This window comes from Cherax quadricarinatus, chromosome 15 (genome assembly GCF_038502225.1).
Source record: "Cherax quadricarinatus isolate ZL_2023a chromosome 15, ASM3850222v1, whole genome shotgun sequence".
NCBI classification, from domain to species: Eukaryota; Metazoa; Arthropoda; class Malacostraca; order Decapoda; family Parastacidae; genus Cherax; species Cherax quadricarinatus.
The window spans coordinates 306,321-328,182 of NC_091306.1; the positions used below are offsets into that span (position 1 = coordinate 306,321).

The window sequence follows — 21,862 nt, forward strand, 5'->3', positions numbered from 1 at the left end:
ATTGGGACAGTAATGGACTGTACCAAAGTAGAGGGGGAGGGAAGAGTGTAAGGGACTGGAGATGAAGTGTGGGGGGGGACAGAAGAGGCAGAAACCTGGGAGGTGGCAGAAGAGGGAGAAACTTTGGAGGGGACAGGGGCGGAAGGCATAGTACGAGGAGGAGGGTGAATCTCCACACTTGTAATAGAGCCAGAGAGAGGGGAAGAACTAGGTACAGAGACTGGAAAGGTAAAGTGTGGAGGTGGAAGAAGGGAAGGAAGGGGCAGAGAAGATTTGAGCAATGTGGATTTTTTGGACTTCTGAGTAGAGGGGCGATTGGTATTAGGTGTCGTACGAGGTCTTGTCGATACTGGGGCTTGTGAGGAAGGACGCGAAGATGTGAGAACAGACCGAGTTGTAGTCGGGACATCAGAGCCAAGGACAGCAAAAGGATTAGATGCCGTAGTGGCTATGGGAGGGGTAACAACAGAGGAGGCTGCAGAAGATGGTACCCCAGAAGTGGGGGGATGTTTGGAAACACGAGAATAAGAAACACGGGGTAGTCTCCCTTGGAGGCAGAGATGAGTAACTGCCATAGCATAAGGGAGACCTTCTGCCTCTTTGAGGCAACGGATTTCACGTTCATTTAAGTAGACCTGGCAACGGCGGGAGTACGAAGGGTGAGCTTCATTACAATTAAGGCAAGATGGAGGTTGACTGCAAGATGTATTAGAATGGTCGTCGGCACCACAGACTGGGCATTCGGCCATAGATCTGCAATATTTCGCTGGGCAACCAAAACGCCAGCAATTTCTACATTGTTGCGGTGTAGGTATCACCTTTCGAACTTGTAACCGATGTCCCGCGACATATACAGAGGACGGGAGTTCTCGGCTGTCAAAAGTTAAACGAGCCACATTGCAAGGGTAACCATACCCCCGGCCGGGGGGTAGGACATAAGTGTCTACTTTGAGGATTGGGAGATCCTGGAGTTCCAGCTGTTCAAAAATGTCATTGCCACATGACTGGAAATTCTGTTGGACTATGGTATGGGGCAGAATGACAGTACCACTACAAGAATTGAGAGAAAGATGTTTTTCAATAGTGATAGGAGTAGTATCGATATTCGAAAGGAGAGAAAGATCATGAGCTTGGGTAGCATTCTGAACAGTGACGATGCGCATACCGTTCTTGAGAGCATGAAATGCAATATCTCTACCAACATGACACAGGAGCGCTTTGCCAATACTATGGTCAGAAAGGTAGGCAGAAGAAGAAGTCGGTCTTAAAGTAAAGAATTTAGTCCATTGTGTGGTCCGAAACCGAGCGTGGAGAGGGAGTGCTTGACGTGTCGGTCTTTTCCGAGTAGAATGGGAAGGTAACGAAGGAGCATCATCAGGAGATTGACGTTGGCGTTTAGGAGTAGGACCGGAGTTGGTCCGGCGTGAAATGGGCGGGCGATTCGAAAATTGCCGTACCGTAGAGGGAGAAGCCGGAAGCATAGTCAAAGGAGAGCGGAGTTCAGACAAATCAAAGGAGTCAGTCGAAGCCCCGGTACCTGAAGCGGGTGAGGAAACAGCACCAGCAAGAGGTACAGGGGCATCAGGAGTGCCCGAAGAGTGGTCTAAACACAAGGCAGGGTCAGAATGGGGTGCGGTATCAAGAAGGGGCCCGGGGGTAGTGGGTTCATGGACTAGGGCTGCCATGGTTAGGTTACTCCTTTGCTTTTTGTTTTTAAGAAAAAAAAAGAAAGGGGGGAGCGGGGAGGAATAGTTCCCGGGAGGAATGAAAGGGCCGGAAATCTCCCTCCGCTCCCAAGAGGACCTCAACACCGCTAGATGCAGCATGGAACCCGTGCCATACCCTACCCTTCATGCCAGTAAACCAACAATCCGGGATAGCAACCTCACATCTGCCGAGCTACCTCGGTGGACAAAAGAGAGGGCGGCCGGATATCCGCCACAAAGCATACCTCCTTCGGCCACCACCCCCGGAATCCGAAAGGTGGCTTCCAGAGATACACCAGTCGCCTGAAAGACACCCAAAGCTACTCCGGGATACCGGAGAGGGATCGGGACATCCCCAGGCAATCCAGATTCCACGGCAAACTACGCCACCGCCAAGAACCTCAACGGAATGGGATGGACCCCAGTGTCCTTTCCCCTACCTAGGAACTAGCGTGCCTGTGGGAGAAATCCCAAAGGCCAAAAAGAGGAAGGGCAAAAGGGAGGGGTGAGGAGGAGGAATGGAAAAAGGGGAGGATGGGATAGGGGAGGGGAGAATGGGGGGTAATTAGGTTCGGTCTGAGGAAGAAGACCGACAGGGCTAATTCCTCACACCAAGAGCCTCTTCACCACGCCAAGGAGCCCCCCTTGAAGAGGTGTAGATACTGAAGCTATTCCTCCAAAAGTCTCTTAGGGTCAGTTCAGTGTCCGAGGTCACTTCAATGCATCTTTCAAACACTGCTTTTGTGTAGTTTTTTTTTGAAGTTAGAAATGACCTGCTGGTCCATGGGCTGGATGAGACGAGTGGTGTGAGGAGGCAAGAACTTCACTATTATAAAACTGAAGTCCCTAGACAAGAGGTCTACCAATTTTAGAGGAGGCACTTGAGTGGCAAATTATTTTCTGGAGGTATTTTCTCACACTGGGGCCAAACACTTCATGGACCCACTCTTTGAAAATTTGCCTCATGACCCATGCCTTCTGATTAGGTTTCCACAACACACAATTTACTTTTGAAAACACTGGGATTTTCTGAGCGATACACCAGTAAAGGCTTCACTTTAAAAGCCCCAGTAGCATCAGCACAGAAGAAGAGAGTTAGCCTGTCTTTCATAGGCTTGTGTCCTGGCAGTGCCTTTTCCTCCCAAGTAATGTAGGTCCTCATTGGCATTTTCTTCCAAAAGAGGCCCGTTTCGTCACAATTGAACACTTGGTCGGGTTTGAATTTTTCAGTCTCTATGTACCCTTTACCCCTCAAGGAAGGTTCCTTGATGTTGGTGAGGGGCTCTTGATTTAGGGAATTGGATCTGTGCTCCAGTTTCCCAAATTAAGCCTGAATGCCTTCCACATCCCCCCCCCCAGGCGCTGTATAATCCTCTGGGTTTAGCGCTTCCCCCTTGATTATAATAATATGTACCCTTTAAATTCACTCATGAAGTTTTCAGCCACACGTTTGTCTGAACTTGCTGCCTTGCCATGCCTTATCTTAAATCTGTCAAACCAGCCACTCATGGCCTTAAATTCACTAACATCAGCACTGGTTCCAGGCATTTTCTTTACAAGCTCGACATGTAACTGCCTTGCCTCTTCACAAATGATCGACTCCGAAACACCATCACTCGCTATCTGTTTATTGTTGATCCACACCAACAACTTCTCAACCTCTTCGACTGTTTGGAATCTACTTTTGGTCAATATGTCAACACTTTTTTGTAACATCAGCTTCCTTGAGTTCTTTTCTCTTCACCAGGATAGAAGTGATTGTTTTATTTTGTTTTTGCCACACGCTGGCAAGCTCGCCCACACGTACGCCACTCTCGTATTTTTGTACTATCTCCTTCACGTCTTTGGTGTTTCTCACTTTCTTTACCAAAGAGCTGCTACTAGGTTTCTTTGGGCCCATGGTGGCTTATTTCACAGTCACAATCAATAAACAAGCACAAAACACAATGAATATACATTTCACAATGAATATTGTGAAATGTTTGGATGAGCACGCAGGGTAATGTTCACTCAAGGATAAACAAAGCTAGACTGACTTACGACGCCTGCGCGGGCAGGCAGACAAGTCTGGTATGCCGGCCGAAACTCGGGACAAAATTTCGCCAAAAAAAGAGGTCAAAACTTGAAGCGGCCAAAACTCAGGGTTTCACTGTAGTTGTAATCCACAGTGACTGCATCTATATTATTTTCATAGGGACAGCACTAAATCCATAGGTCAATCAGCACCTGGAGAAATGGAAGGCATTCAGGTTTGATTCAGGAATTGGAGCATCAGTCCAATTCCTATGAGTATAAATAAAATGGGAATAAAACTAAAGTTTGACTAACCTTTATTATCATAATTCACCTATTTCTGTCAAGCTATCCCACACAGTGGAAATGGCAGTTATAAGAGAAAGCAAAACTTGTATTTAAAGGCACTTCAGATTTAAAAAAAAAAAAAATTATGGAGCAGCCCTAATGTAATGCATATTATAATCAAAAAGAAGCACTAAATCTACAAGGGTCATACAGCAATGCATAAATTAAAATTTAGTTCTGTATCTAATACTGAAAATATTCTAGGCACTTATATATAATTTAAGTCCTTAGAGAGCTAGTCCCAGGTTTCAATAAATACAACTCGGCAGCAATATATGGCATTTATATTTGTTTGAGAAAATAAGATCCACATGAATATTTTCAAATTGTTAACTAAAACATCTTGCTTTTAATTTTTACACATTACTTCATGAACAGATACTTGTTAATAAAGTATGAAGCACATCTGCTATTTAAATATACTAGATTTACAAATACAGTGGAACCTCTACTTGCGAGCGCATCCACGTGCGAGTTTTTCCAAATATGAGCAGTCAATGGGACAATTTTTCACTTCCATACAAGAGCAAAATTTCCAAAAGCGAGCAGACCTCAAGGCAGGTTCCTTGATGCTGGTGAGGGGCTCTTGCTCTTGATCTAGGGAACTGTATCTCATTTGTTTGTTGGACTATCTTATTGAAACTTGGGCAATGTATGATGGAAAGATGCTTCTTAACTTACACCAAAAATGAAAGAAATTGGAGTATAAATAATGGAGGTCACTTCTCAGCAATTAGCCACCCCTTAGCGGTATTTTCGTATGGTTTTTATGGTTGTATTCGTGTGTTTTTGGTCTCATTTGATAGAATGGAAGATATATTACAGAAATAGATATGATTTTGACTGCTTTCATGACAAAAAGTACCTTGAAATTGAACTCAACATAGGAGAAATGTTCGACTGTTTTGGCTATGTTCAAGAGTAAACAGATGACGTCACTGTCCATTCCAATATGCAGTCATGAATGGGTTGACATAATTTATACAATTATTGCAATAAAGCATAACAGTAAATCTTATTTTTTGTGTGAATAAAAATTACAAATTATTTATACTGTAATAATAACAATAATATGTATAATGCATATAATAATATATGTATAATAATAATATATATAATAATAATGTACTACATAATAATTATAATAATAGACGGCTTCAAAAGGCCATCACTAGATGGCAGAGTTTACCACAACAAAGAGGGAGCGGTTGTGGCCGCCTCCACCTGTTACATAATGACATATTTTATTCATTCTAGAGTATATATCAGGTTTCCATGTTATTTATATTGTTTATTATTTCATATTAGATGAACTGTGATAGATAAATAAGCCGTAGAGTTGACAGCGAAATACGTACATCTACCATCCGACTTACGACCTGCTCGACTTACGACGACTCGACTTACGACTTTTTTTTTTATGCCAAATTTCTGGGAAATAAACAAAGTGTTTGTGTTGTACACAGTGTTTATCCTAAACCTTACAGTATAAAATACAGTACTAACAGCATAAAAAGTAAAGTAAAACATGAAATACCAAAATAAAACAATAAAATAAAGTCATTACAAAAATGTTATGTTGATATTCAGTAGTAAAGTTCGACTTACGACTGGTTTCTCGGAACCAAACTCGGTCATAAGTCGGATAGTAGGTGTATTCAAGAAGTATTTTGTCCTGTCTCCAGACAAACACTCATCGGCCGCCACTGCTGCCACATATATAATGACATTTTATTCATTCTAGAGTATATATCAGGTTTCTGTGTTATTTATATTGTTTGTTATATCATGCTAGATGAACTGTGATAGATAAATAAGCCGTATAGATGACATTAGCGAAATTATTCAAGAAGAATTTTGTCCGCTCTTCAGACAAACTCCCGTCCACCACCGCCCATACCACTACATGAATGACATATTTTATTAATTTTGGACTATATATCAGGTTTCTATGTGATTTATATTGTATATTATGTCATATTAGATGAAGTGAGATAAATAAATAAACCATAGAGTTGATATTAGCGAAATTATTGAGGTACAGAATTCCACTGGAATGGATTAATTGCATTTCAATTAATTTAAATGAGGAAAATTGACTCTGCAAACGAGCAAATCCAGTTGCAAGCAAGGTCATGGAACGGATTAAACTCGCAAGTAGAGGTTCCACTGTACTTCACTAATATTTATGTACATCATGAATTAGTGACATGCAGCTAAACTTGGTATTCAGATCACAGCACACTAATCTGTCGCTTCAACTCGCCAACAACACCAGTGGCATGTTCAACGAGAAATAAACACCTTTGTACAAGTGAGTTTTAAACAAATTATAAATCTTGGAAAGTGTTAACCCCATCTAGATCATATAATGCCTGGGAAATGGAAGGAAGGGCAGCTCCAATTCCTTCAATCAAGTTTGTAAACAAAATGTAATCTGCAATTAAATAGAATCTTTCACAATCATGAATTTGTTTTGAATGAATAACACTTAAAAATATACATAGCCCAGTAAGCACTGACAAGGAAAATCTGTTAATTTTTTTGATGGGAAGGGAAAGAGATGGCTACACATACAATGCACCAAATTGGGTGAACATGAACATAAGTATACCATAGGTATACTAAATGTATACTGAAAATTAAACATTTTCTTAGCCAGCAAAACTAAGTTTCATGTCCTGGTGTTAAGAAATGTTAATTGCCAGATGTGATAAATAGGATAAATTGTATATATAAAAAAAAACACTATCAGGGGGAAGAGAGAGAGGGAGAGAAAGATCTGAAGTATCAAATGAAGTGGTTCAAAGTACTATAAATTCTTTGAAGCTATCTGGTAAGTGCACCTTTCCAAAATTCATCAGGGGTAAAAACTAAGAGGAAATAATATGCTTGCCAGATACCAAATTCCTGAAGTGCTCTAAACCTGTCATAAAAAAGCTCAACTGGTACTAGGAATGTATATAGTACCACATTTGATGAAAAATTGTTAATTTGTTGCCACATATTTGAAGCCAATTCAGGGATTCACAATAAATTTAGAAATTTATAATAAAATTAAAGTTATAACACGAGCTGTATGTATTTGCTTATCATTACCTTTAAATAATGATTAACACTGTCACCTTTTGAATTCTTCCTCCGTAAGCCATGCGTGTTGTAAGAGGCAACTAAAATGCCAGGAGCAAGGGGCTAGTAATCCCTTCTCCTGTAGTATATATTACTAAGTGTAAAAGGAGAAGCTTTTGTTTTTCCTTTTGGGACACCCTGCCTCGGTGGGATACGGCCGGTGTGTTAAAAGAAAGAAAGACTGTCACCTTTGATATAAGTTAGTCTCTCCATCTATGAAGAATAACAATGACATGTTCCAAGTATCGTGAGAAATTCATCATGCTTATCAACACTGCTAAAGTTATGACCAGATAAGAACACAATCAACTTAAGTGTCAGAAAACTTAAAGAAAAAATACTGAAATTATAATTAGTGTCATGACTGAGGTTATTAACCCTTTGACTGTCGCAACCCTCAATCCTGAGGTGTCTCCTGGTGTCGCAAAATTTAAAAAAAAAAAAATTTTTTCTTATGAAATGATAGAGAATCTTTTCCCGATTGTAATGACACCAAAAAAACGAAATTTGATGGAAAACTGACGGAATTATGCTCTCGCGAAGTTAGTGACCTCGGCGCTATTTACAAATCGGCGATTTCGCCCACTTTGAGCCTTATTTTCGGCTAATTCCATTGTTCCAGTCGCCCAAACTCATAGCTATTTCTTTAGAACTCCATTTTTTCTATCGATTGAGTACAAGAAACTGCCCATTTACCGATTTCAACTACCTAATAATGTGGTCAGAAATTTGCAATTTGGCCAATTTCACGAAAACTAAAAAATATGACAATTTCAAATAAGGTCCAGAATGAACAATGCAGACATTCCTGGCTCTAAAATAACATTTTCTTTGTTCATCAGTCATGTCTCCAGGCCCCTCTGATATTACTCTTGCTTTCTATTTTGAAATTTTATTCAAACAAAAAATACAAGATTTACTGTTATACAGACTACTGCAATACTGTAATAATTGTATAAATAACATCAACCCATTTATGACTGCATATTAGAATGGCTAGTTGGACATTTATTGGACAATGGCATCATTTGTTTACTTTTGAACATTGGTAAAAATCAAACATTTCCCCTACTTTGAGCTCCATTTCTAGGTTCTTTTTATAGTAAAATCAATCAAAATCACCTCTATTTCTATAATATGTTTTCCATTCTATCAAATGAGACCAAGAAAACGAGAATACAACCATAAATACTATACGAAAATAGACCACAAAGTCGGCATTTCAATGAAAAAAAACGGTCGGAGTTTTTTTTTCTCATTATGCACTGCGTGCTCCAGGATTTTTTTTATATGGTGCACACTGACCACACAGACCCATTCTCTCACGTGTGGGCCTACCAGCTTTCTCCTGCTTGATTTGAAGCCGCTAGAATTTATGAGTATATATACGTCAAACACGGTACCTCGTAAGACGTATATATATGGCCGCGACAGTCAAAGGGTTAAAGAATACTCTTCGAGATGAGTACTTTGGGTTAACAATGTGCATACTCCTTTCTGAAGTATTAGAATCCAATACACCAATCTTAAACTTTTTTTTTTTTAAACTTTCTTGCAAATCTGGACAACATCTTCATCATTCAAGACATGTTCTTTTCCCACCTTCTGTGGCTGATGTTTTACTGAGCTTCCCCACACTAGGGCACTGAAAATAAAAATAAATATATGTGCGTATAAGATAAACAATGATGATGGGTTTATTATGAAGGATGAGGTTAACCATAGAATTGATTAAGAAAAAAAGGTGAATAGTGCTTTGAGGTATCTGTGGAGACAACGTTATCCATTTAGGTAAAGAAGGGGAGTGTACAAGAGTATAGTGGTACCAACACTCTTATATGAGTGTGAAGCATGGGTTGTAAATGCTGCAGCAAGGAGGAGGCTGGAGGCAGTGAAGATGCTGTGTCTAAGGGCAATGTGTGGTGTAAATATTATGCAGAGAATTCATAGTGTGGAAATTAGAAGGAGGTGTGGAGTTACTAAAAGTATTAGCCAGAGGGATGAAGAGGGGTTGTTGAGGTGGTTTGGTCATTTAGAGAGAATGGCTCAAAGTAAAATAACTTGGAGAGCATATAAATCTGTACAGGAAGGAAAGCAGGGTAGGGGTTGTCCTAGGAAAGGTTGGAGGGAGGGAGGTTTCGTGGGCGAGGGGCTCGGACTTCCAGCATGCATGCGTGACCACATTAGATAGGAATGAATGGAGACGAATGGTTTTTGGGACCTGACGAGCTGTTGGAGTGTGAGCAGGGTAATATTTAGTGAAGGGATTCAGGGAAACCAGTTATTTTTATATAGCTGGACTTGAGTACTGGAAATGGGTGCACTTTAAAGGAGGGGGTTTGGGATGTTGGCAGTTTGGAGGGGTACATTATATATGCTTCTAAACTGATCAGTTATGTGAAGAAAAGTCTACTTGTGAACCATCAGTTTCACTTACTATTTAAACTCCCTTATAATGGTACGATGAATTTTGTTACAAAAATCTTCGACAGTCTTTTTATCTGCCCGTAGTACAACTGGCGCACTGTAGTCTGGTAGCTGGCCCTTTGGTTTGGTGTAACTGTGAATACGTAAATAATTTGACAATTATACATCACATTAAAAATAGTATAAATATTAATAAGTTGATGAGTTAAGACATGTTCAAAACTTTGCCTAAGAAGCAGGCTTCTTCAGCTGAATACAGATGATGATTATAACACTGGAGACAGAAGTGGTGAGGGAATTTTAAGGTGATCAGTCCCTCAGCCTTGACAGAAGGTTAAGGAACTGACCTGCTTTCTATCAAGACAATTACTTTTCTACTTCCTCTACTGTCTCTAGTGTTAAAATCGACTCTGTTTGACTGAAAAAGCCTTCTGGAAAGGTGAAAAGTTGACAAAAATAGATACCTAAATGTTGCTTTTTTTTTTTAGTTTAGTTTATAAACTTTCACCTCTCTCTTACTTACTGTTGCCATTTTCCTTTTGTCCCATCTATCTCTTACTCTAACAGTAGCTACAACTAGATAATGATCTGATATATCCTATGCCCCTCTATAAACATGTACATCCTGAAGCCTACCCATCAACCTTTTATCCACCAATACATAACCTAACAAACTACTTTCATTACGTGCTATATCATATCCTATGTATTTATGTATCCTCTTTTTCATAAAATATTTATTACAGGAAGGCCCCGCTTTACGGCGTTTCACTTTACGGCGTTCCGCTAATACGGACATTTCAAATTATGACCAAAACTCGCTATACGGCTCCCCCCACCTGACTTTCTAATACGGTCACCGTGCCCCACCCTGTTTGTTTACATTCTCCATGAGCTCAGTAAGCACTAAGTCTCTCCATTTTGTCTGGAAACTCCAAAATTTCAAATGTTTTTAAAAGTTATTTCATATTTTATATATACTCAGATAATTATACTTATGTATACCTGTACCTAAATAAACTTACATACTGTGCTGGCATGCAGGTACACATTAAAATTGGTAAGTGTCTTATGTCTCCAGACGTCATATTAGTAATGATAATAATAATCATCGAGTCATTTAAATGTCGTATATTACGTTAATATACACATTTTCATTAATCCATCCATGATATTTTTTTCAAAATTATATAATAAACACGATGCATAACATATAAATAAGATAAATACACCCCACAGTAGAATAAATAAACATAAATGTGAGATGTGGTAGCAGACGACTTGCACAAGTGACGCCATATTAGAAATGATAATAATAACAATACTCACCGAGTCTCATTAAATGTCGTATATTACGGTAATATACACAATTTCATTAATCCATCCATGATATTTTTTTCAAAATTATATAATAAACACGATGCATAACATATAAATAAGATAAATACACCCCACAGTAGAATAAATAAACATAAATGTGAGATGTGGTAGCAGACGACTTGCACAAGTGACGCCATATTAGAAATGATAATAATAATAACAATACTCACCGAGTCTCATTAAATGTCGTATATTACGTTAATATACACATTTTCATTAATCCATCCATGATATTTTTTTCAAAATTATATAATAAACACGATACATAACATAAAAAGATGATAAATACACCCCACAATAGAATAAATAAACATAAATATAAGATGTGGTAGCTACATAACTTGTACAAGTGACGGCAAGAATCACATTTTCTCTAATCTAACATAAGAGAAAATGTGTTACTGGGGGTAACTGTAGAAAATTATTCCTTTCGTATGTATGTAAGTTTATTCAGGTATACACAAATAGTTACATAGATTATCATACATAACAACATACGTGTAGAGAACCTAGGATAACCCAAAAAAGTCAGTGTGACTTATTTCCATTGCCTTCACTCAGAGCTTCATTTCTTCTCAAAATGATGTTACATGAGAATGGGAGTGTTCTTCTTTATTAATTCTACCGTATCAATGTAGAGACAACCTGTACACAATGTAACTTGTACACAAACCAGACGTGTACACTTCGTTTGTTTACAAAACTTACGTTCGCCTGGTTTGTTTACATAACTCTGCGCCTGTCCCCTCTCATGTACTCATTCTTTCTCTCTCTCATTTATTCGTTTTATCTCATTTACTTACTCCTGACCCTACATTAAGACTACAAATATTTTAAGGTAAGTAATGAGTGAACTGTATATACATTTTATCACTCTGGGATGCTTAAATATCATAGAATAGTATGTGTGGGTGGGGTGGCCTGGTATGGTAGCCTGGCTGACACCATACATACCACACTTGATTTCTTACAATAAATACTACTTGTCTCACCCTAGATTAAGACTATAAATATTTTAAGGTAAGTAATGAGTGCACTATGTGTGTATTGTACTTTTTTATTGTTTTTTGAAGCCTGGTTCTATTGCTAACTTAATATATGTTAGTGTAAACTTGTTATCTAGTGTTTGTATGCATTTATAAGTGGAAAAAAAGGGTGTTCCACTTTACGGCGGTTTCCGCTTTACGGCGGTAGCCTGGAACCTAACCTGCCGTATAAGTGGGGCCCTCCTGTACTTATTACCAAACCTCTTTCTATACATAAGTTCAATTAAAGGCTCCCCATTTTCATTTACCTCTGGCACCCCAAATTTACCTACTACTCCCTCCACAACATTTTTACCTACTTTAGCATTGAGATCCCCAACCACAAGTACTCTCTCACTTGGTTCAAAACTCCCCATGCACTCACTGAACATTTCTCAATATCTCAATATCTATCTCTCTATTTCTCTATCTATTTCTCTATCTATTTCTCTATCTCTCTATTTCTCTATCTATTTATCTCTCTATTTCTCTATCTATTTCTCTCTCTCTATCTATTTCTCTCTCTCTCTATCTATTTCTCTCTCTCTATCTATCCATCTGTCTATCTATCCATCTATCTATCTATCCATCTATCTATCTATTTCTCTCTGGTGAGAGAGTGCAAAAGGAGAGCAGATGATAGAGTGGGAGAGGCACTGTCAAGAAATTTTAATGAAAATAAGAAAAAATTTTGGAGTGAGTTAAACAAGTTAAGAAAGCCTAGGGAAAGTATGGATTTGTCAGTTAAAAACAGAGTACGGGAGTTAGTAGATGGGGAGAGGGGGGTATTAGGTAGATGGTGAGAATATTTTGAGGAACTTTTAAATGTTGAGGAAGAAAGGGAGGCGGTAATTTCATGCACTGGCCAGGGAGGTATACCATCTTTTAGGAGTGAAGAAGAGCAGAATGTAAGTGTGGTGGAGGTACGTGAGGCATTACGTAGAATGAAAGGGGGTAAAGCAGCTGGAACTGATGGGATCATGACAAAAATGTTAAAAGCAGGGGGGATATAGTGTTGGAGTGGTTGGTACTTTTATTTAATAAATGTATGAAAGAGGGGAAGGTACCTAGGGATTGGCGGAGAGCATGTATAGTCCCTTTATATAAAGGGAAAGGGGACAAAAGAGAATGTAAAAATTCTAGAGGAATAAGTTTACTGAGTATACCAGGAAAAGTATATGGTAGGGTTATAATTGAAAGAATTAGAGGTAAGACAGAATGTAGGATTGCGGATGAGCAGGGAGGCTTCAGAGTGGGTAGGGGATGTGTAGATCAAGTGTTTACATTGAAGCATATATGTGAACAGTATTTAGATAAAGGTAGGGAAGTTTTTATTGCATTTATAGATTTAGAAACGGCATATGATAGAGTGGATAGAGGAGCAATGTGGCAGATGTTGCAAGTATATGGAATAGATGGTAAGTTACTAAATGCTGTAAAGAGCTTTTATGAGGATAGTGAGGCTCAGGTTAGGGTGTGTAGAAGAGAGGGAGAATACTTCCCGGTAAAAGTAGGTCTTAGACAGGGATGTGTAATGTCACCATGGTTGTTTAATATATTTATAGATGGGGATGTAAAAGAAGTAAATGCTAGGGTGTTTGGGAGAGGGGTGGGATTAAATTATGGGGAATCAAATTCAAAATGGGAATTGACACAGTTACTTTTTGCTGATGATACTGTGTTTATGGGAGATTCTAACGAAAAATTGCAAAGTTTAGTGCATGAGTTTGGGAATGTGTGTAAAGGTAGAAAGTTGAAAGTGAACATAGAAAAGAGTAAGGTGATGAGGGTATCAAATGATTTAGATAAAGAAAAATTGGATATCAAATTGGGGAGGAGGAGTATGGAAGAAGTGAATGTTTTCAGATACTTGGGAGTTGACGTGTCGGCGGATGGATTTATGAAGGATGAGGTTAATCATAGAATTGATGAGGGAAAAAAGGTGAGTGGTGCATTGAGGTATATGTGGAGTCAAAAAACGTTATCTATGGAGGCAAAGAAGGGAATGTATGAAAGTATAGTAGTACCAACACTCTTATATGGGTGTGAAGCTTGGGTGGTAAATGCAGCAGCGAGGAGACGGTTGGAGGCAGTGGAGATGTCCTGTCTAAGGGCAATGTGTGGTGTAAATATTATGCAGAAAATTCAGAGTGTGGAAATTAACAAAAGGTGTGGAGTTAATAAAAGTATTAGTCAGAGGGCAGAAGAGGGGTTGTTGAGGTGGTTTGGTCATTTAGAGAGAATGGATCAAAGTAGAATGACATGGAAAGCATATAAATCTATAGGGGAAGGAAGGCGAGGTTGGGGTCATCCTCGAAAGGGTTGGAGTGAGGGGGTAAAGGAGGTTTTGTGGGCAAGGGGCTTGGACTTCCAGCAAGCGTGCGTAAGCGTGTTAGATAGGAGTGAATGGAGATGAATGGTACTTGGGACCTGACGATCTGTTGGAGTGTGAGCAGGGTAATATTTAGTGAAGGGAGTCAGGGAAACCAGTTATTTTCATAGTGAGACTTGAGTCCTGGAAATGGGAAGTACAATGCCTGCACTTTAAAGGAGGGGTTTGGGATATTGGCAGTTTGGAGGGATATGTTGTGTATCTTTATACGTATATGCTTCTAAACTGTTGTATTCTGAGCACCTCTGCAAAAGCAGTGATAATGTGTGAGTGTGGTGAAAGTGTTGAATGATGAAAGTATTTTCTTTTTTGGGGGATTTTCTTTCTTTTTTGGGTCACCCTGCCTCGGTGGGAGACGGCCAACTTGTTGAATATATATATATATATATATATATATATATATATATATATATATATATATATATATATATATATATATATATATATATATATATATATATACACACACACACACACACACATACAGTGGACCCCCGCATACCGATTTTAATCCGTGCAAGAGGGCTCATTGGTATGCGAAATAATCGGTATGCGAATGAATTTTCCCCATAAGAAATAATGGAAATCAAATTAATCCGTGCAAGACACCCAAAAGTATGAAAAAATTTTTTTTACCACATGAAATATACATTTTCCTACACACAAAGAGAAGGATACATGCACAATAGTAGAGTAGTACATGCACAGTATATATTGTGCATGTACTAGTCTACTAAATGAAGAATAAATGACACTTACCTTTATTGAAGATGCAGCAATGACTGATGAGACACTGTGTCCTGGGAGTGCCTTTTCCTCCTGAGTACTGTAGGTCCTGTTTGGTATTTTCTTCCAGAACATGCCTTATCACACTGTGTATGTCACTACGATTCTTAAATCTCTCAAACCAACCTTTCCTGGCTTTAAATTCACCAATATGAGCACTAGTTCCAAGCATTTTCCCTGTTCACCTGGGTGTTAGTCAACTGGTGTGGGTTGCATCCTGGGAGACAAGATTAAGGACCCCAATGGAACTAAGTTAGACAGTCTTCGATGACACTGACTTTTTTGGGTTATCCTGGGTGGCAAATCCTCTGGGGTTAATTGTTTCTTGGTATATTCTCAATAAGCCACACCAACAACAGTGCTACAGCAGCAGCAGACGATGCTACAGCAGCAGCAGACGATGCTACAGCAGCAGCAGCAGCTGACAGTGGTACAGCAGCAGCAGACGATGCTACAGCAGCAGCAGACGATGCTACAGCAGCAGCAGCAGCTGACAGTGCAGCAGCAGCAGCAGCTGACAGTGCAGCAGCAGCAGCAGCTGTACCACCAATAGTAGCAATGGTTGATTGGGGTTTATTATACAACCTGGCCAGCTCGGAGACACGCACTCCACTTTCATACTTATCAATGATCTTTTTCTTCATCTCTATAGTAATTCTCACCCTTATTGCTGTAGGGTTGGCACTAGAAGCTTTCTTGGGGCCCATGGTCACTTATTTTCCAGATAAAATCATCAAAAACACTGTAATAATACAAAATGTTACGATTGTATGCTTGGATGCTACCGCGGAGGCTGGCTGGTAAACAATGCCACTGGCGGAACATGTGAGGCTGGCTAAGGCGCACATAGGACGCGTCTCAGACGAACAGCGGTGAGCGGGTTTTTGAGCGGTATGCGAGGCAAAATTTTCGCGATTAAAGCGAGCGGTATGCGGATTATTCGTTATGTGATGCCAACGGTATGCGGGGGTCCACTGTATATATATATATATATATATATATATATGGGAGACGGCCGACTTGTCGAAAAAAAAAAAAAAAATATATATATATATATATATATATATATATATATATATATATATATATATATATATATATATATATATATATATATATATATATATATATCTTTCTCCAGGTGCATAAACACTTACTATAACCCAATTTTCACATCCAACCCTTATTTTACTCCATAATCCTAGAATTTATGCATTTATATTCCTTCTTTTCCTGCCATAACTTATCCTTCAACATTATTGCGACGCCTTCCTTAGCTCTAACTCTATTAGAAACCCTTGACTTTATCCCATTTATTTCTCCCCACTGAAACTCTCCTACCCACTTCAGCTTTGTTTCACTTAGAGCCAGGACATCCAGCTTCTTTTCATTCATAATATCCACGTATGTCAACTTATCACCAATTAAAGAGCCAAAATTTATCCAGAATTCACACAGCCAGAAATTGTGTATGCTGATTAACATATACAGTAAGGCCCCGCTTTATGGCATTCCGCTAATACGAAAATTTCAAATTATGACCAAAATTTGCTATACGGCAAGTGGTCTTTCAAATATGGCACGCCCCACCTGGTTTGTTTACATTCTCCGTGATTACATCTATTATGTCTGGAAACTTTCCAAAACTTCAAGCATTTTAAAGTTATTGCGTATTTTATATGTACTCTGATAATTATGCTTATGTGTACCTGTACCTAAATATATTTACACACTGTGCTGGCATGCAGGTACACATTAAAATCACCAAGTCTCTCTCAACTCATGACGCCATAGTAATTTTTTTTTTTTTCAACAAGTCGGCCATCTCCCACCGAGGCAGGGTGACCCAAAAAAGAAAGAAAATCCCCAAAAAGAAAATACTTTCATCATCATTCAACACTTTCACCACACTCGCACATTATCACTGCTTTTGCAGAGGTGCTCAGAATACAACAGTTTAGAAGCATACACATACAAAGATACACAACATATCCCTCCAAACTGCCAATATCCCAAACCCCTCCTTTAAAGTGCAGGCATTGTACTTCCCATTTCCAGGACTCAAGTCCGACTATATGAAAATAACCGGTTTCCCTGAATCCCTTCACTAAATATTACCCTGCTCATACTCCAACAGATCGTCAGGTCCCAAGTACCATTCGTCTCCATTCACTCCTATCTAACACGCTCACGCACGCTTGCTGGAAGTCCAAGCCCCTTGCCCACAAAACCTCCTTTATCCCCTCTCTCCAACCCTTTCGAGGACGACCCCTACCCCGCCTTCCTTCCCCTATAGATTTATATGCTTTCCATGTCATTCTACTTTGATCCATTCTCTCTAAATGACCAAACCACCTCAACAACCCCTCTTCTGCCCTCTGACTAATACTTTTATTAACTCCACACCTTCTCCTAATTTCCACACTCCGAATTTTCTGCATAATATTTACACCACACATTGCCCTTAGACAGGACATCACCACTGCCTCCAACCGTCTCCTTGCTGCTGCATTTACCACCCAAGCTTCACACCCATGTAAGAGTGTTGGTACTACTATACTTTCATACATTCCCTTCTTTGCCTCCATAGATAACGTTTTTTGACTCCACATATACCTCAACGCACCACTCACCTAATAATAATCTCTCTTGGGCACATTAACCCCTTCAGGGTCCAAGGCCCAAATCTGAAGTGGTGCCCTAGTGTCCAAGAATTTTCAAAAAAAAAAAATTTGTTATTTTTTTCTTATGAAATGGTAGAGATTCTTTTTGTGAAGGTAATAAAACAAAAAGTACGAAATTTGATGGAAAATTGACGAAATTATGATCTCATGAATTTTGATGTGTCAGCGATATTTACGAATCGGTGATTTTGCCGACTTTGACTCCCATTTTAGGCCAATTACATTATTCCAGTCAACCAAATTCTTAGCTATTTCACTAGTATTACTTCTATTCTATCGATTGAGCACAAGAAATTGCCAAGTCAACTGTTTCAACTACAAAATCAAGTGATCGGAAATTGTTAATTTGGCCAATTTAACACAAAGTTCAAAATATTCCAATTTCAAAATAGGGTCCAGAATAAACAATGTAGGTATTCCTGGAACTAAACTAACATTTTTTCTGTTCATTAGTTACGTTTTGAGGCTTTACAAATAAATTCCATTTTGATTTTTTATTCACATAATGAATTTTTATTCACACCAAAAAATAGAAGATTTACTGTTATGCAATACTGTAATAATTGTATAAATATCACCATATTTATGAATGTATATTAGACCCACCAGCTGGCGTGTATTAGACGTGTGAGGTCGTTTGTTTACTCTTGAATATCGGCAAAAATTTAACATTTCCACTACTTTGAGCTCAGTTTCAAGCCATTTCCAGTGCTAAAACCAATCAAAATCATCTCTATTTCTGTAATAGGTCTTCCATTCTATCAAATGAGACCAAGAAATCACAAATACAATTATAAAAAACATACGAAAAAACACTGCAAAGTCTCTGTTTTAATCGAAAAATCATGATTTCAGTTTTTTTCTCTCATTATACACAGTGTGCTGCAGGATTTGTTTTATGTGGTGCACACATACCACATAGATGTATTCTCTCATATCTAGGCCCAAATGTACCACTCACAGTTTATCTGAGTGAGCTGAGCTCATGACGTAGATCTACGGTTTGGACCCTGAACGTAAAGCCGTAGATCTACGGGATGGACCCTGAAAGGGTTAAATGTCTTATTTTACGTTAATATAGATATTTTCATTAATCCATCTAAGATATTTTCTTCAAAATTATATAACAAACACATTACATAGTATATAAATATAATATATACACCCACAGAATAAAAATTTACAAATACGAGATTTGTTTACAAAGCGGCTTTGTAGGAGTGTGGGAAGAATTACACTTTCCCTAATCAAACACTGGGGGATAACTGTAGATAAATATTCCTTTCGTATGCCTTCACTCTATATATAGCAATTCACAACCCTTGTGTGTTTAGTGCTTTTTTTTATTATGATTATAATAACTTGTAATAATAATAATAATAGTAATAATAATTTGTCAGAGCATCATTCCTTCTAAAAATTACATGAGAATGGAAGTGTTGGTCTTTATTTATTTTATTGTATCACTGTGGAGACAATTTGTACACAATGTAAGGTGTTTGTATGAATGTTCATGAACCGTAACATAGTGGGTGGGGTGGCCAGGCTGGCTTCCCTACACTACCCTACATACTACACGACTTTCTACAAATAAATACTTTTCACCTTTCACCCTACATTAACCCTTTAACTGTCCAAACGTAGATCTACGTTTTTTCAACATTTGAAAGTATGTAAAAAAAGTAGATCTTTTCTTTTTTACATTTGAAAACGTGTAAAAACTTATCTAGTTTTTGTTTTTTGTTATATTTGAAAATATGTAAAAAAACGTAGATCTACTTTTGGAGCACTACGCATGTGAACGTAGATCTGCTTGGACAGTTTAAGGGTTAAGACTACAAATATTTTAAGGCAAGGGTAGTAGGTTGGTAGACAGCAACCACCCAGGGAGGTACTACCGTCCTGCCAAGTGAGTGTAAAACGAAAGCCTGTAATTGTTTTACATGATGGTAGGATTGCTGGTGTCTTTTGTCTGTCTCATAAATATGCAGGTTTACAGGCATGTCTTGCTACTTCTACTTACACTTAGGTCACACTACACATACATGTACACATTTATTTATACACACTCATCTGAGTTTTCTTTGATTTTATCTTAATAGTTCTTGGTCTTATTACTTTTCCTTTTATATCCATGGGGAAGTGGAATAAGAATCTTTCCTCCGTAAGCCATGCGTGTTGTAAAAGTCAACTAAAATGCCGGGAACAATGGGCTAGTAACCCCTTTTCCTGTAAAGATTACTAAAAAGAATAAGAAGAAGAAAATTGTCAAAGTGGGAAGTCTGAATGTGCGTGGATGTTGTGCAAATGATAAGAAAGAGATGATTGTGGATGTTATGAATGAGAAGAAACTGGATGTCCTGGCTTTAAGTGAAACAAAGCTGAAGGGGGTGGGAGAGTTTCAATGGAGAGGAATAAATGGGATTAGGTCAGGGGTTTCAAATAGAGTTAGAGCTAAAGAAGGAGTAGCAATAATGCTGAGGGATAAGTTATGGCAGGAAAAGAGGGACTACAAATGTATAAATTCAAGGATTATGTAGAGTAAAATAAAGATTGGATGTGAAAAGTGGGTTATAGTAAGTGTGTATGCACCTGGAGACGAGAGAAGTGTAGAGGAGAGAGAGAGATTCTGGGAAATGTTGAGTGAATGCGTGGGGAGTTTTGAATCAAGTGTGAGAGTAATGGTGGTTGGGGATTTTAATGCTAAAGTGGGTAAAAATGTTATGGAGGGAGTAGTAGGTAAATTTGGGGTGCCAGGGGTAAATGTAAATGGGGAGCCTTTAATTGAGCTATGTGTAGAAAGAAATTTGGTAATAAGTAATACATATTTTATGAAAAAGAGGATAAATAAATATACAAGATATGATGTAGCACGTAATGAAAGTAGTTTGTTAGATTATGTATTGGTGGATAAAAAGGTTGATGGGTAGGCTCCAGGATGTACATGTTTATAGAGGGGCAACTGATATATTGGATCATTATTTAGTTGTAGCTACAGTTAGAGTAAGAGGTAGATGGGTTGGAATAGTTTTAAAAATGCAGTATTAGAATGTGGGGCAGAAGTTTGTGGTTATAGGAGGGTGGAGGCAGGAGGGAAGAGGAGTGATTGGTGGAATGATGAAGTAAAGGGTGTGATAAAAGAGAAAAAGGTAGCTTACGAGAGGTTTTTACAAAGCAGAAGTGTTATAAGAAGAGCAGAGTATATGGAGAGTAAAAGAAAGGTGAAGAGAGTGGTGAGAGAGTGCAAAAGGAGAGCAGATGATAGAGTGGGAGAGGCACTGTCAAGAAATTTTAATGAAAATAAGAAAAAATTTTGGAGTGAGTTAAACAAGTTAAGAAAGCCTAGGGAAAGTATGGATTTGTCAGTTAAAAACAGAGTAGGGGAGTTAGTAGATGGGGAGAGGGAGGTATTAGGTAGATGGCGAGAATATTTTGAGGAACTTTTAAATGTTGAGGAAGAAAGGGAGGCGGTAATTTCATGCACTGGCCAGGGAGGTACAGTGGACCCCCGCATAGCGATATTAATCCGTGCAAGAGAGCTCATTGTTATGCGAAATTATCGTTATGCGAATTAATTTTCCCCATAAGAAATAATGGAAATCAAATTAATCCACGCAAGACACCCAAAAGTATGAAAAAAAAATTTTTACCACATGAAATATACATTTTCCTACACACAAAGAGAAGGATACATGCACAATAGTAGAGTAGTACATGCACAATATATATTGTGCATGTACTACTCTACTAAATGAAGAATAAATGACACTTACCTTTATTGAAGATGCAGCAATGACTGATGAGACACTGTGTCCTGGGAGTGCCTTTTCCTCCTGAGTACTGTAGGTCCTGTTTGGCATTTTCTTCCAGAACAGGCCTTATCACACTGTGTATGCCACTACGATTCTTAAATCTCTCAAACCAACCTTTGCTGGCTTTTAATTCACCAATATGAGCACTAGTTCCAGGCAT

At 38.5% G+C, this 21,862-nt stretch overlaps 1 protein-coding gene across 1 annotated transcript in view; it reads right to left on the reverse strand.

Annotated features, from left to right (window-relative positions):
• Window positions 1-4,381: 4,381 nt before the first annotated feature.
• 128up (GTP-binding protein 128up) overlaps window positions 4,382-21,862 on the reverse strand; it is a 71,740-nt gene continuing 54,259 nt past the window's right edge. The window contains exons 8-9 of the mRNA XM_070085081.1: window positions 9,634-9,756; window positions 4,382-8,841 (exon numbers count right to left, since the gene is read on the reverse strand). Of these exons, the coding sequence (XP_069941182.1) occupies window positions 8,739-8,841; window positions 9,634-9,756 (226 nt within the window). The 3' untranslated portion in view covers window positions 4,382-8,738. The remainder of the gene's footprint in view (window positions 8,842-9,633; window positions 9,757-21,862) is intronic.